This window comes from Cyanistes caeruleus, chromosome 17, assembly GCF_971803275.1.
Source record: "Cyanistes caeruleus chromosome 17, bCyaCae1.hap1.1, whole genome shotgun sequence".
Lineage (NCBI taxonomy): Eukaryota > Metazoa > Chordata > Aves > Passeriformes > Paridae > Cyanistes > Cyanistes caeruleus.
The window spans coordinates 15717811-15733498 of NC_141717.1; the positions used below are offsets into that span (position 1 = coordinate 15717811).

Consider the following 15688-nt stretch of genomic DNA (forward strand, 5'->3'; position numbering starts at 1 on the left):
GGCACAACAGTTGGACTTGGGCCTCAAAAGTCTTTTCCAACCAAAGTGACTCCAAGATTCCAAAGAAGAGAGTGGGGCTGAGCAAAGTGCAGCAAATTTCAATGCACTCCAGTTCCACCGGGTACCCACAAGTTTTGTCAGTCTGTAAAGTTATGTGTCACCCATGGAAACTGTGATAAACAAAAGCAAAACCCAGACTTTACAAAACTTTATTCACCCACAAGCTACAAAATTTGTTTTATATAGAAGCCAAAGCAGAAATACAGCAGTAAATTAGGAATAAGGCTGGTCTTGAGACTGGTAAAACATTATAGGAGTACCTTGTTATCTTCCACGGAGCTAAACAACAAAAAAAGGGTTTAAATTGTCCATCTACACACTGTAGCATTGAAGTTAAAAGTGTAAATCCCTTCATTTACTCACACTACTGCACCCATCACCTTGCCCAGACATTCACCTTGAACTAACCCATGAAGGCGAGTTAAAGTCGGTGAATTCTTTCCTCCAGCCCATTCTGCTGCTGCATCTTTGTGCTTCCAAGTTGTAGAGGATTTCCCTATGGGGCTCAGCCCCACTTACCGCAAACCCCGGAACAGGGGACAGCGTGTTTTAGCGGCCCAGAACGCCGGGCCCCGCCGCGGATCGGGCACGGAGGCTCCGGGACGCCGCCACCGCCGGTTCCCGCCGAGCCCTGAGGGGAGAAGGCAGCGCGTGAGGGGGAGGTTCCGACCGCCCGCTCAGCCGGGCCGCGGTACCGCGGACCTCAGCCGTGGCTGCTCAGCAGGGGCTGCGGCCGCCCGCCGCCCTCAGACGAGGTGTCAGAAAGGTAAATGTGGATCATCACCGGCCCGCCCTCGGTAATACCCCCGGTTACCGGCCCCGCTCCCGGCCCCGCTCCCAGCCCCGCTCCCGCCCGCCCCTTCCCGCACCTCTGGCTGAAAAGAATGCTCGTGTTCCACGCTACGTCTTTTATGGCGTCTGCCACGCCGCAATTGGTCAGGCTGCTGTGGGCACAGCCAATCGCCAGCTGTTGGCGTGACCGCCGCCCCACCTCTCCCAGCGCTGATTGGCCGCCACTCTCCTCCGCGCCAATGGCGATGGACAGCGCAGCGTGGCCCGAGGCGTCTGTTGCCATCTCCTGATTGGTCACTGCAGGAGGCCGGGCTGAACCAGTAGCAGCAGTGGTTGTAGCAGGGAGTGCCGTTCTGCGGGGGATGCTGGGAGTTGTAGTCCGAGCGGTTCTGCGGCGCGGGCAGGAAGCGGTGCACGGGACTACAAGTCCCGAGGAGCGCTGGGCGCGGCTCTTCCGGGCCGGGCGGCAGCGGAGATCAGGCCCGGGCGCGATGTGCCGGGACCGGGCACCGGCGCTGCGGCCGCCGCCGCCGCTGGGAGGTACGGGCGGGCCGAGGGAAGCCGGGCGGGCCGCGCCGGGCGGCTCCGTGAGGGGAGGGCCCGGGCTGGGCCGGGGAGCTGGGCCGCGGGCCGGGGAAGTGGCGGCGGAGGCTCCCGGGGCTGCCCCGTGCCCACGGCCCGCTGTGTCTGGGGGTGCCAGCGGCTCTCTTGGGGCGCTCAGAGGAGCTCCAGCATCATCTGCGCTGTTCCGTTCCCGGTGAATCCCTCCCAGGTCTCGCTCATCGCCCCCGCTGCCCTCCCGGTGTGTTCGCTGCCTCTCATCGCAGACTCTGCTTAGCTTTGGCTTTTCCTCTTTAAGTTTCGTCGTTTTCTGCTCCGTTCCTTGTCCGAGCGCAGCACGTGCTGCTGCTGGTTCTTTCCTGCCCGCCAGTAACCTCATTTCCCTGGGCTTTGGGTGCACAGTGTGTAAAATGTGGGATATCTGGGGTCGGTCCCGTAGTACCCCAGGACGTTTGCAGGTGTGGGTCAGGCTGTGGATTGTGGATTATGGATTGTGGATTATGGATTGTGGATTATGGATTGTAGATTGTGCCATCCTCTTCTCATTTCCAGGGAGCTCCTGGGCTCTGTCCCCTGCCGCTGCTGTCCCGGTGACAGACAAACGCTTTGCCCCTGTGGGATCCCTGGGCTGGGAAGAGCAGAAGGGAGGATTTCCCTTGGCTTCAGCCTCCCTTTGAGCTCTGCTGGGGTCACAGACAGTGGCTCTGCTGCCAGGGGCTGCTGAGTGTTACAGGAGCTGGGTTTGGCGTATCCATAACGCGCCAGGTCCAGGCTCTTGTCCCTGCCAGGGCGTAGCTGTGTTAAGAACTGTGACCTAGCAGTTGTTTTTTCCACTTTGGCAACGTTGCTCTGCCTTTGTTTCGGTGCCAGCAGTCTAATTTTGCCTCCCTGTGCGTTTTCCCCCCCAGTGATGTGTTTTCAGCCTGCGCTGAGCAGTCGGGTTCCTCTTAAACAGCTGCTGCATTTTGGCCTCAAGTGTTTGTCTGTCAGTGCTTCCAGCTTCCAGCATCCAGTGAGGATGGTGGGGCTTGCAGGAGAGGGTTTGGGGTGTGAAGGATGCTTCCAGAAAGCCCTTGATGAGTGAAAGTAGTGTGAGATCACAGAATCTCAGGATTGTTTAGGTTGGAAAATACCTTCAAGACCATTGGGTCCAGCCTGTGCCTGATCCCAGCCCAGAGCACTGAGTGCCATGTCCAGGCATTCCTTTGACATCTCCAGGGATGGGGACTCTGAACTTCCTCAGGCAACCCCTTCCAATTCCTGACAACCCTTTCCAGAAATTCCTCCTGATGTGCAACCTGCTCCTCCCTTGGGAAGGGAAATTCCTAAAATCATGCAGGAAGCTGCAGGAGCAGGCACTGTCTGCAGCCTGCTGGATTCCCTCCAGGTCCTGGGGTCCCCTGTTTGGAGCAGGGAAGGGACAGGCTGAATCCACCCAGAAGGTTTTGGCGCTGGGATTTGGTTTGTGTGCAGGTGACACGGCCAGAGGGAGGGAATGTTTCACCCTGTGGAAATGGCAAACCTGAGCCACAGTGGTTCTTCCAGTCAGGGGATGCTGGTACCTTCACTGCTAACACTCACGTGGGGTTTTCATATTGACTGGACTCAAGGAAAACAAAAAAACCCCAATCCATAGTTTTTGGGTGGTTTGGATCCCAGGGTGAGCTCTCCTGTGGCAGCACAGCCTCTGATGGCCTAGACCCATGTGTGAACATCGTATGGAAGTTTTTGTTCCATGCCTGAAGTCAGCCCTTCCCTTCCCAGGGCTCCACAACCCCGAGGTGCTGCCAGAGCCTCAGGGAGCCCTGCAGGCTCTGGATGGTTGTAGGGCACCGTGTGCTGGTGCCAGCTCTGCCCTGGGGGTGCTCCTGGCCACTCCTGAGCACTCTGCAGCCTCACTGGGGTTCAGCCATCGGTCACCTGGAGCGTTCCCCTGTTCCTCAGGACCTTCCAAGCCCTGCTGGCCCCGAGTGTGGGATTTCCTGGAGCGTGACTGTACCTTTCTCACGGCGTATCTCAGCCCAGGTGTGCCAGGAGGAGAGCACTGGAGAGAAAATCCCTCCTGGGTTCCAGTACTCGGGTTACAGCCATGTTCAGTCTGCTGGAACTCTTCCCTCCCGGTTTTTATTCCCTGTGCTGTCCCTTCCCTGCCTGTGCCTCTTTGCCGTGGTCATGGTGAGGCACACACCAGCACATCCCTGTGCCCATGGGTTGGATCAGGGGCTGCAGGGACAGCTGGCACAAGGATGGAGGCAGCTGGTTGCTCACAGGGGTACATGTCACCCTTCTCTGAGCTCAGCAAGACCCCCAGGAGCCTGAAGCAGCAGAACCCCAAATTACCCATTCAGGCTGCCCCTGCTCTGCCTTGAGCTGAGCTTGGAGCTTCAGAGTCACCTTCCTGCTTTTAACGAGGTGTCCTGGGGCTGGAGCAGGGCAGTGCCTGGGCCCAGGAAAGCCTCAGCTGTGGGAGGGGTGTCCTGGCACCACCATCAGTGTCTGTGTTTCGGGGCAGTCCTGCTCCCCAGCTCTGCCTTTTTGTGGCTGTTCTTATTTAACTGCATTTCCCTGGATTGTCTCTCCAGGCAAAGAGCGTGTTGTTGTTTGTTATTCAGAATTCTGAATAAAAGAACGTGAGAAACTCAAAGTCCCCTTAAAGCAAGCGAAGGACTTTTCTGTCCCCAGAGCTTTCTCTGATCAGGGGAACAAATCCATGTGTGCTGAGAGCGAGGTTGTTTTTCCTGCACTAAACTGAAGCTGGAGCAGCCGGGGCAAAGCTGGGAGGCAGCCTGGAGATTGGCTGAGCTGTGGGATTTTCCAGCTGGATTTACATCTCGCCCACTGCTCCGCATGCCTTTGTGTTTACATCAGTGGGGAGCGATCCTCGCTCGCACACACGAAGCGGAAGAGGCACTTTGGCCGAGGAAAATCCTGTCCACAGCTCAGGAACCGGGCATGGTGGTGGCATCTCGCCGGCTTCCGCCGCTCCGGGATGGCCAAGGGTGAGTTTCCTCCAAGGAGAAGTGTTGGCTCCGGGTGTCAGGCTGTCAGCAGCATTCCTGGGGAAGCTGCTCCTCTTCAGCAGAGAGAGAGGAACTGGTTTATCCCTCAGGAGAGAGCAGGAGGTACCTGAGTCCCCCCAGGAAGGGGGCACCTGTGGCCTGTCCAGCAGCTGTTACACTGATTTTATGGTCCCTTGGAGTGACCTTTGCAAGGGCACAAAATGCTTGATTGCAGCAACCCCAGCAAGTGTGTCCTGAGGTTGTTCCTGGTGTTCCAGAAGTGGGAAATCCTCGATGTTCCTTAGGCAGGGTTTGTGAGAAGTGGTGTCCCACTGCCTCCCCTGGAATTCTGAGTCACTGGGGGAGAGTTTAATCCGTGGTGTTTGGGGCTTGTGGGACACTCAGTGGTGCTTCTGTCTCAAAGCTATCAGTAGATTTGCCATCGTGGAAGTGTCCACATGCCCTGATTTCTTTTGGAATCAAGGATTTGGTGCTGTTTCTCCAAGGATCACTAATTTGATGGATGAGTGTTGGTATCTACGGGCACCTCCTGCATGTTCTCAGTGACAAAGTCCAAGGAAACTTTACAAAAAAGAGCAGGTGACTGGAATTTTCTGGATTTTTTTTTTTTCTCCTGAAGGAGATGATGCATTTCAGCTGGATCTTTGAAGTGTTGTGTTTGCATCCAGAGGGCAGAGAAGAGTGTGTGTCACGAGGTGTCAAAGCTTTGGAGGATGTTGGGGGGAGCAGGGGGTGGAAGTGATACTTTGTGCTTTTTGAGTCATGGTTATGGGCTCAGGTTTCCCATGACTTTAATCTGGAAGAATCCCACAGTGTGATGGGGTGGTTACAGCTTTCCCAGGGATGCACTGAAGCCAACTGTGTGGCAAAGCAGCTGGAAAAGGCCTCAGCCATGGCACAGGAATTGGGGAATAAAGGAGAGAGGAGCTTTGATTGCTTTGGCTCTAGCAGGACTCCAGGAGAGCAGAATCCAGGTGAGACAAACATTCCTCTCTGGCTTCCTTGGAAGAGCAGAGGCCAAATCTCTCCATCCCCCCAGTCTTTGCTGCTGCCCTGCCATGTCTGCAGGGCTTTTCAGTTGAGTTGCAAGCCCCTCTCCCTGTCAGATTTGCAGCAGAGAGACCAACAGCAGAGCTGAGGCAGCCCACAGGACCCCGTGGGGTCTTGGCAGCCGGTTTTTCTCTCTGTCAGACAAGTCTGAGGAGCACCAGTGAGCAGCAGTTGTGGTGTGAGTGGTGAGAGTGACTGTTCTCAGCTTCTGAAGTGTGAGATGTTTCATCAGGATCTGCCTTGCGTGGAGTTGGCCATTCCCTCCCGAGGAACTGCAGCAGAACTGAGATGTTTTTGCCTTGGAGGGGGAGGACGTTGTTGGTTTCAGGGCTTGGCTGGGGTTTTATTCTTTTTCCTTCACCAAATCCACAGTTGAACAATGTGATGGGCTCAGGGTTCTGTTCTTTGTGGAGGATGTGGAAGAGCACAAGCTGTGAGAGGCACAGCACGCAGCTCTGCAATGGCAGGGCCAAATTTTAAAGCACCTTTTGATTAAGGTCCCTGTGTGGCAGAGCTGTGAATGTTCCTGCCCAGCAGTGACTGAGGAGGTGCTGAGCCCACACAGGACAATTTCGATTGCAGGGTCAGAACTGTTGAGACCTGGGCTGCATAACAAAATTGGTGTTGTAGGTGGATCCTCCCAGGTTACCTGAAATAAAAATAAAGTTTCAAATGTAGCTTTTGTGACGTGGAACAGGACTGAATATTGGCCTCTGTTTTAAGTTCTAATTTGATTTTATTTTTTTCTGGGAAAATTGAGCTGCTTCGTTTCACCAGAGCAATCACTTTTGATCCAGATATGGGAACATTTGAAAGTTACAGCTTCAGGTTTTAACATAAAGTATTCTTCTATCCCAAGGCTTCATTATCCTTTAGGAAAAGCACCGTATGAAATGCTTTTCCTTTCTGAACTCCATTTGTTCAAAGGCATGGCAGTGTTCAAACAGCTGTTGAATGTTCTCTCTCAGTCCTGCAGTCAGTGGTAAAAGTAGGAGCAATTAAAAATATCCCTTTTATTTTTATTGATGACGGCTCAGTACAATTATGGTCTCACTGTAAGACACTCAGAAAAGCTGGTGTGACATAAGAAAAATGTATAAACGGTAAAAAGACTGTTTCAGAGATTCATCAGGTGGAGGTGCCACATCCTGTCAGTAAGGCTGAACTTCTGGTCGTATTTAATGTCCCTCCTGCACTGAGTGACATCTGAAGAGTGTAAGAAATGTCCTGCTGGCTCAGGTCTTTTAGATTTTAGCCTCTTTGTCTCCTTAGTTTTGTGGGGTTTTTCACAAGTTCTTCACCACCAGCTGGTTTTGACTGCTCGGGGGAGCTGAGTGTCACCTGCAGATGTGGTGATTTCACTGCTGGCTTTTATTCACCATCCTCAGCCAGGAGCTGAGCTCTGCAGCGGTGCCTGGGAGCCGTGTCCTGCTGTTCCCTGGGCTGAGGAGTGACCAGCAGGCTCCAGGGATCTGCTGTGGCTCTGCATTCTTACAGCCTGTGCTGTACAGGTCAGACCAGATGCTGACAGTCCTCGTCACCCTGAGGTGCTGATGGGCACAGAATAGTTAATTAGCCCATAAACACCCTTGGCACCTGCACATCTTGCCCTTGTCCCAGGGAGCTGCCGGTGCTGTTGTTGGAGTATTTCCCTGGGGATGTGCCAACACTCTCCAGGATGTGTAACCCTTCTTGTTGTGAGTGCTGTAAGAGGAACAGAAGCTCGTGTCTTACGCCATAAATACCCAAGCTGTGAGATAAGGCAGTTCACGTCAGCCAGGGCAGGATAACCCGTGCCTGCCTTTCCCACTGGACAATTTGCTAGTCCAGCAGTTTTCTTGGGGGTGAATAACCCTGGAGAGAGCTTCAGTGGGCAGAGAGGGAGAATTATCCAAGCCCTTGTGCTGATTTTCCTCCCAGCTCTGAGGTGCAGCCATGGGCTGATCTGTGGCTGGAGTGGGGAGAAGGAGCCCTGCTTCCCCCTGCAGCTACTGCTGGTTGGGATTTTTCTTGCCTGGATTACTACAGCAGGATTTTAAGGCTTTTATTCTCACTCAAAAGCCTCGAGTTGATCCCTGTGATGTGCAAATACTGAAACCTATCCCTGCTCTCCCCCACATCTGGTTATGATCACCTGTGGGATTTACTGAATATCGGGCCCCCACAGCTTCCCTTTTCCTGGGAAGATTTTCCCTCCTCTTTGTTTACTGTAAAAACCACTGATGTTGCATGTTAAAATAAAATTTAAAAAATAAATCCAGGCAAGTAGAATCTGGATCACAGGCTGGGTTCCCAGCACCAAGAGGGACACTCATCCTCAGGCCTGGGAGCACAGGACAGTGTAGCTGGCAGGGTTCAGATGCCAAGCAAAGGTGCAGAGATTTTTACAAGTGCTGTGGGAAGCTGGCATTAACATTGACACCATCAGCTCTTTTCTACCTCCTTTTAATTTCTTTGATATCAGTTGGGAAATGCTCTGAGATGGAAAGGAAGGTGTGAGGAGCTTGTCAGACGATGCTCTGGGTGTCTGCTCTGCTGAGATGCTCCTGTGTGTGGTGGGTGCAGAGGTTTGGGCTGGCATCAGAAGCGCTGTGGCTGCTGATGTTGTGCAGCCTGGCTGATATTCTGCTGGACATTTTTTCCATTTCTCACATTCCTCTGCTCTGGAGCAGACACGAGCAGGCTCCCTGCTGCTGCTGCAGGTACCTTGCTCAGCCAAGCTGCAGGCACAGGTCAAGCTTATAAACAGCCAGTGGAAAATCCCTGTATTCCACATTCCCTCCCCACTTTGGATTTTTTTGGATTGAAGGGTCCTTGCAGTGGCTCAGGTGGCTGCAGTCACTGCTTGTGGCACATCTGAGCCAGCCTTTAATGATATCACACAACTCCTCACGCTGTCACTTTATCCCCATTTTTGTTTTCCCTGTCTCTGAGTGTTTCCCGTTGCTTGAGTCTCCATCTGTTCCATCTGAAGGTGATACATACCCTGAAAACGAGAGGGAACAAAGCTCTGCCTGAGTCTCCAGACAGCCCACGATCCTCCATCAGGGTGGGTTTCCTCTCTTTCCATCTGGGAATGACTGTTTGCCCTAAACCCCCAGAGGAATATCTGATATGCAAGGCTCCCTTCACCTTAACTGACGTGGATGATGAAGTGGGAGCAAATCCTCTGCTGCCTCTGAGTAGGATAAAGGGTGTGTGGGTAGGTGCTGCATGGATTCGTATCCCTGGAAATTTGAATATTTCTCTATTTCCACCCAATAATGGGAGGAGCAGAGTGCAGAATCCCTTTTCCAGAGGAGAGTGGTGAGCCCAGCTGTACTGCTGGATGTAGGGAACCTGTGGAGAGGGGAATTTTAGTGATACACATGTTACTGGACATGAGATAATGAAACCTTGAGAAGGGAAATCCCAGGAAACGCGGCAGTTTGTGCCATCACTCGTGGAAATACTTGCTCTGCTTAATTTATGAGCACTGCATCATCTGGAGACCCCAGCTGGAGACCTCTCATCTTCAGGCTTTGAAGTGGAAAAGGGGAATCTTCAGGCTTGTGCAGAGGGGGAGAATTTTTGCCTGGAGGAAGCCAAGAGCTGCAGTGGTTCATCCAAAGCTGCCAGAGGGAGAGAGGCTGCATGAGTGGGGCTCCCATCTCCTGGGGACAGTGGCCCAAACCCTTTGTCTGCCCTCTCCCACCCTCCCTCTGCTCTCTGTGGCCTCAGGAACATGGACAGGAATAAAAGGATGGCCAAAGCCAAACTTCTGGTGTGCTGGAGCCCAGCTTTAAACTCTGCAGGTCTCCCCGATGCTGCAGCACAACTCTGCTTCATTCCTGCTGCTTCTGAGACAACTCCAGACTCTGTGCTCAGCATCTCCTCAGGGATCTGGCATTTGCAAGCAGCCAGGACAGTGCTGTCACGTGTCTGGAAAACATTATCCAGATCCCTGCTTTTCAGATGGTTTTGGGTTTGGTTTCAGGATTTATGATGGGTTTTTCTTTGTAATTTTGGGGTTTTTTTTGTGATTTTTTTGACTATTCTAGTTGTTTCTGAGAGTCTAGACCTGAGCAGCAATTCCCTGCTCAGGATTCTGCTGTTGCTGTTGGGTGCAGAGCTGCAGGGAGCCCCAGCAAGTGCTGTGTCAGGCCCTGAGCAGAGCCTGGCCCGAGGACAGCTCAGCTGTCACCTCTGCAGTGTTTAAAATGCTTGTGCAGGATGTGCCCAGCCCCTGCCAGGGCTCTCCAAGGGGGTGGGAATCCCTGCACAAATCCCAGGTCCCAGCTCTCTCACTCAGCCTCAGTTTCCCTTGTTGTAAAGTGGAGAAATCACAGTGGTGTTTTTATAAAGAGCTTGGAGATTTAGGACTTGTCACTCCCAGATTAGAGAAAACCAGTTGCTGGAAACACCTGAGACACTTCACCTCCCCAGTGCCAGGCTGAGCTTTGTCCTCTCTGAGAGAAACTGAGCCAGGAGCACCTCTGTGTGATGGCAGAGGAGCTGCAGCTCCTTCCTGAGGCTGTCCTGGCTCTGAAGGAGACTGAGAGCATCTTGTCAGATTTGCTGGGACAGCAGCATAATTGTGCCCTGAAGCACTATCAGGTTTCAGCAGAGGTTAAAGAAAGCAAATTCCTTGTGTTTCTGCAGATTATTGTTGTGGAATTCTTGACTTTGCAAACTTGAGCCTAGTGAAACTGTGGACGAAGAGAAATGAGGCTCTTATTATAAAATAATCATATTTAAAAAATGTTGAACACTCACTCAGGAATAATTTGAAGGAATCTGTCTTTGTCTTCACCTCTTGCTTCTGAAAATCCAGGTTTATGTGAGTTTAGGTAAACACTTGGGCTTTGTGCTGCAGAAGAGTGTTCTCTGAGCCCAGGAAAATACCCACAACCAGCCTAACTCCCTTTGTGTCCTTCTTCTTCCACAGAGCAAGCTTCCCATGACTAACAGATGCTGGCCTAGATTATGAGCTCAAACAAGAACGCTCGCTACAATCGTTTCTCCAGTGGCACAACGAGCATCACTACTTCTGAAAACACTAACGGGGTAAGGCCACTGCTGGTGGCACAGGGCTGCTTCCTGTCTTCTCATCCTTGCTTTTCAAACAGGGTATTTTCTTGCCACTTAAAATCTCATTTTTCACAGATAAAAGCTGTGTATGCAGTATTTCACCAGCTCAGGCAGAGTCTGAAGGCTTTAAATGTCCTGACATTCATTTTTTCAATATTGCAGACAAGAATGGAAACAACTTTTGGACCAGCCTTCTCTGCTGTGACCACCATCACAAAGGGTGAGTGTTTCACGTGTACTGTGTGTGATCCCAGGGTGGTGGTTGTTGTTTTACAGATCATAAAGCTGTTGGGAGAATCTCTCTGGTCATTACCCAGGTGTTGAGGGCTGGGTTTGGTGTTATGCAGCCCAAGTGTCCTGACATGATGGAAATGAGCAGGCACAGGAATTTTCTCTCCTCAGGCAGACTGAGCAGTGCCACTGGGATGGCAGTGCTGAAAACAGAGTAGTACAACAGGGTTTGATCCTGAGCTCAGCACCAAATCTTATTGATCCCTGTGAGAATTGTCACCAATGCTGAAAATTTCCATCTTCCTTCTGTGCCTGACTGTGAGTCACTCTGGAGCTTTGGTAAAACCCCGTGGCCGTTTTTAGCTCAGACAGGAGGGGATGCAAATGTCCCTGCTCATTTACAATTCCTGTGCCTTGTTCCTCTAAGCTCAGCAGGTGAGGGAAGCCTGAGCCCTGACACGTGGGGTGAATGTAGGAAGAGGCCTGGTTTCATTTTGGAATACAAATATCCTTCCTTTAATAGAGACAAAAAACACTTGACACTGATTTTGATAAGGAAATGAACATCTGCCCAGGAAAAATGTTTGAATTACATTTGTCCTGGACTCTGGATGGTTTTGGACTCCTGAATATTTACATTCAGGCTTTGATAGTATAAGAGTCAGATACATGATCTCTATACAAATATTTCATATTTAATTTAGCATGGCTCCCCTGTGCCTCAGGGATATCCAGACCTCCCTGGATCCAGGCAATTTTTATTGGTGACTGAGATATGTGGGAGTATAAAGTTTCTTTTTAATAGTATTTTTAACCTGTGGACCTGACAGAATATTATCTGTGCTCTTTTCTGGGCAAGCTCTCAGAGATCAGGGTTCTGCCTGTGCTGATACATCCAGTCATGAACCAGCATTGGAGAATCCCTAGTCTTTTCCTTGTCTAAGGATCACTCACAGCTACAGAGGCTGTCCCATAGCTTGGAAATGTTTCTGAGGAGCCTAAATACTTGTTTTTCTTTTGTAATTCCCTTTAAAGCTGACGGGACCAATACTTTCAAGCAGCACCGTCGGACCCCGTCCTCCTCCAGCACCCTCACGTACTCCCCACGGGACGAGGATGATGGCATGGTAGGTGTTGTCAGGACCCTTCTGACTGGCTTAGCTGATCAGGAGTGAAATAAGAGGTGTCTGGAGCTCCTCTGGACTCCTCTGCCTGCCTCATCATTCTCTGTGTTACATGTGCCCCAGGGGCAGGACCAGCCTCAGCGCTCCTGGCTGCTCCCGAGGCTGGCGCCGTGGGGAAGCAGCTCATTCTGACCTGGGGCTTTAGGCTGGGGCTGCTCCTGCTGCTTTCCACACTGTTTGAACTCTGTGGATCCAAAGCCTGGGAACTACAAATCCCTGGGCCTCCTTGGGAGGGTGTACCTGGCTCTTGGGACAGCAGGAAACAGCTCCTGCAGGGGATGTCTGGGCTGTGACTGGGACCAGGCAGAGCCCTGTTGGATGGATCCCAGCTGGCTCTGCAGTTGTGGAGTTACAGAATCCATTCCTATTCCCACCTCCAGATGGGGCCTCTGACCACAGGGAGAGGGTTTGGAACCTGCAGAGTGGGATGTTGGGCACTATGGACTGTGCTGGGCTTCCCACACAGACCATTCCCATGTCTCCCAGTATCTTGGTGGTAAAGCAGTTCCCAATTTTGTATCCAGTTTTCTCACTCACTTCTGAGCAAGTTCTTCTTGGGAATTTAGTGATTTAACAGGCTCCAGTGTTAGCTGCTTGGAGAGAAAGTAAGTTAGCTAAATCAATTAAATCAAGAATAGCAAAGCAAACCTTGATGAAAGGATGGACAGCTCCAAGGCTGGACCTCCTCTTGTCCCTGGTGCTCCAGCCACATCTCACAACCACAGGCTTTCTTCAGATCTAAACATATTAGTAGCAAACTTCAACTTAAATACTTGTAGGCTTAGGTTACAAGACCCAATTTCCAAGCCAGACATAAATGGATCATTGCTGCTGGAGTTAGAGACTGGGGTCAGCAACAGTGAGGAGCTGCAGCACTTCTTAAAATAAATTTGACACCAGATTGCAAAGAATTTTATTGTCAGCATCCTCTAAAGTTCCTTCTGTTGCTCAGAGATCTTGCTGTGTTTTATGTGAGCCCATGGGGGTTTTGTTTGTTGTTGGTCTTTTTTCTAACAAGTCCTTTGAAAATTTGCCTGGTGTCCTTGGCAAATGCAGCTCTCCAGCCCACCACTGACCCCATGAGCTGGGCCAGTGTTCAGGCCACCCCTGGCTGTCAGCACAGACCCTGTGGGCTCAGTGCTGGGCTCACAATGCCCTTTTCACAAGCTGGGCAGTTCTCACAGGGCAGAGGAGAGGATTTTTCCAGAGGAGGGGATGCTGTAAATATTTCATTTAGCCAGATCTGATAATGAAACTCCCTGACTCCTCTGAAAACCCCACTGGCACAAACTGGGGTGAGCAGCCAAGAGTGGGGGAGATCTCTGCTGAGAGCCAGCTTCAATCCTCTTGGACAGTCTCAGCCCACTTTCCCTGGAGTGTTAAATATTCTTTAGCAAAAATAGTGAGATTAATGAGTGGTTCAGGAAGCAGCGTGAGGTGCTGACAAACCAGAACCACCTCGGTCCTGCTCTGCCTGCTGCTCCAGGCAGACTCACTAACCCTCTTAGGAAGCTTCATTTGCTTTGTCAAGAAATAATCTGGGATTTCCCTTCCTCATCACTGAGTTTTCCCTCCTCCAGAAGCTGCCAAGAGCTTCTCAGCCATCAGAGAGACAGTTGGAGATGACTCTGAGCTCTCCTGTGACCTCCACCACCCCTTTTTCTTTCCTTGTAAAGCTGCTGTTAATGAAACAAAGCGGAACAGTGTGTTCTGTGTGCAGGGCAGGGATTACTGAGTGGCTTCTGTCATCCTTCCTGGACACAGTGCCACAGGTTCCCACCTTGCTGTGCCTGCATGGAGCTGGAACCAGCTGGAGGCTGAGGTGCTGGGAGTGCAGCTCAAGATTGCAGCTGAATTTTGGAACATTTGGATACGATGGATGGAGGCTGCCTGGCTGTCCAAAGCCTGTTGTTTTCAGGGAGCTTCACCTCTGAGCCAGAGGCTGGATTGAATTGCCAGCAAAAATCTCTCCATCTTCCATCAGGTGTTTGAGTGCTCCATCCTTGGGCTGTTTGAAGGTGTGCCTGATGTTTAGTGCAGAAATGAGGTCTCTTGAGTTTTATCCTTGTTTGCTTGGCAGAGGCAAGGCTGCAGATACCCAGAGGGTGTGGAACTGCCAGCATGCCCTCTGCCATTCTGTGTTGTCCCCACAGGGACAGTGAGGGATGCTTCTCAGCACATCCCCTTCTCTGCTGTGCAGTTAACACCAGCATTATCCAAACCAGGACACAGGGAGCTGAGCCACAAACCTTCTGTGTCTCCCACCCCTGCCTCCTGAGCACGCTGCAGCTCCCCTTCTCTGCTGGTGATGCTCACTGGGTGTTGCTGGTGACACTCCTGCCTCCCTGCACAGCCTGCCTTTGCTGCCCTCACCCCTGTCACCTCCAGACTGCAAACTGTGCACAGTCATTCTGGTTATTTTAATAATTTCTGCTACTAGTAGAGGAAAATAATAAAATAAATGGATACGCATAAAATGGATTTACCTCATTATAACCATTCCTCCTTAAGGTTTATGTATTTAGTCAATAAATACACTGTCTTTCAGGGAAAGACATTTGTGCTTTGGCTTGTAAGCAGATGCAGCATTTCTGAGTTCCTCAGAGCCCAGGATCATAAAAATGAAGCAGCAGAGCAGTGTGAGGAGCCAGCAGGATCCTGGTCTGCTGCTCTCCTGCAGCCCAGGCAGGCTGCACTGGGACTGCAGCATGCTTTGTCCCTGGGGAGGGCAGCAGCTTCTGAACCTCATCTCGCAGCTTTCATTGCTGAATTTCCTGCCCCACAGCCCTCCTGCATTGCCTCTGTCTGTCCTTGGGCCTGATGTCACCCGTTTGCACCCAGGGCAGGCACACAGAATGCAGCTCCCCAGGCTCAGAGGGAACACGAGGAAAAGCGTTTTTCTTACAAGGTGCAGGGCAGGAACTCAGCAGAGTCTGGTCCGTGCAGCTTTCCCTGTTCCCTGAGCAGTGCCAGGCCTGGGCCAGGGCCAGTCCCTTTTCCAGTGGGCAGCCAGGGATGTCCAGAGCTCCTTCCAGCCAACACTCCTCAGGACCAGAGGCTGCAGCCAAGCCTTGGGGAGTGTGACACGTGCAGATGCTCATCCATCGTGCCTTGTCTGGAGCGTCTGAAGCTCCTGGCTTCATTCTTCCATTTCTTTGTCAAAGCATCCATTCTACTCCCTGAAAACCTTTATTCCTCCTCCCTGCACCTTTTCCAGTCCACCAGCAGCATCTCTTCCAGACTAACCCCGCAGTGGCTGCACTCCCAGCTGCACTGGATGCTCAAATCCCGTCTCCCCACGGTCTGCAGTCCCCAGTGGCGCTTTGACACCGAGTGGCACTTTGGCTACGTGCTGATGGTTGATATTCCACCCTCGGAGACGTGCTGCTGGTGAATATTCCAGCAGCAGCATTCCCCCAAAGCCAATCCCGAGGCTGCCACAGGCAGAGGATCTCTCTGGATTGGTGCACACGGTGTCTGCTCCGCTCTCCCCTCCCGAGCAGGAAGCGGCAGAGCCGGGCTCACAGAGAATTCAATAGAAGGAAGTCTCCACACTTACGCAAAGAAATTTGGCAGAAGTTAGATAGTGAGTGCAACAACAAGTGCTGCTGCAGAGATTAGAGACATTGCAGGAGCTGGAGCAGTCTCTGGGGGAGATTTACGGAGCTTTCCATGAAGGATTAATCCTTCCAGACCGTGGCTTTGCAGGTGTGCACGGTA

At 51.8% G+C, this 15688-nt stretch overlaps 1 protein-coding gene and 1 long non-coding RNA gene across 5 annotated transcripts in view; one reads left to right on the forward strand and one right to left on the reverse strand.

The window, feature by feature from the left end:
• Positions 1-193: 193 nt before the first annotated feature.
• Positions 194-830, reverse strand: LOC111936188 (uncharacterized). The gene is made up of 2 exons (XR_002868068.2): positions 458-830; positions 194-339 (listed from the first exon to the last, which is right to left on the reverse strand). It is a non-coding gene; the product is annotated as an uncharacterized LOC111936188 (long non-coding RNA).
• Positions 831-1090: 260 nt separating this feature from the next.
• TRAF7 (TNF receptor associated factor 7) overlaps positions 1091-15688 on the forward strand; it is a 28164-nt gene continuing 13566 nt past the window's right edge. The window contains exons 1-4 of one of the 4 annotated variants that reach the window (XM_086854921.1): positions 1091-1392; positions 10411-10529; positions 10716-10773; positions 11820-11911. In XM_086854921.1, the coding sequence (XP_086711047.1) occupies positions 10449-10529; positions 10716-10773; positions 11820-11911 (231 nt within the window). In that variant the 5' untranslated portion in view covers positions 1091-1392; positions 10411-10448. Of the gene's footprint in view, positions 1393-4250; positions 4413-5751; positions 8533-10410; positions 10530-10715; positions 10774-11819; positions 15686-15688 lie in introns of those variants that run through there. The other 3 variants (XM_023937007.2, XM_086854922.1, XM_023937008.2) reach the window with 3 other exon arrangements.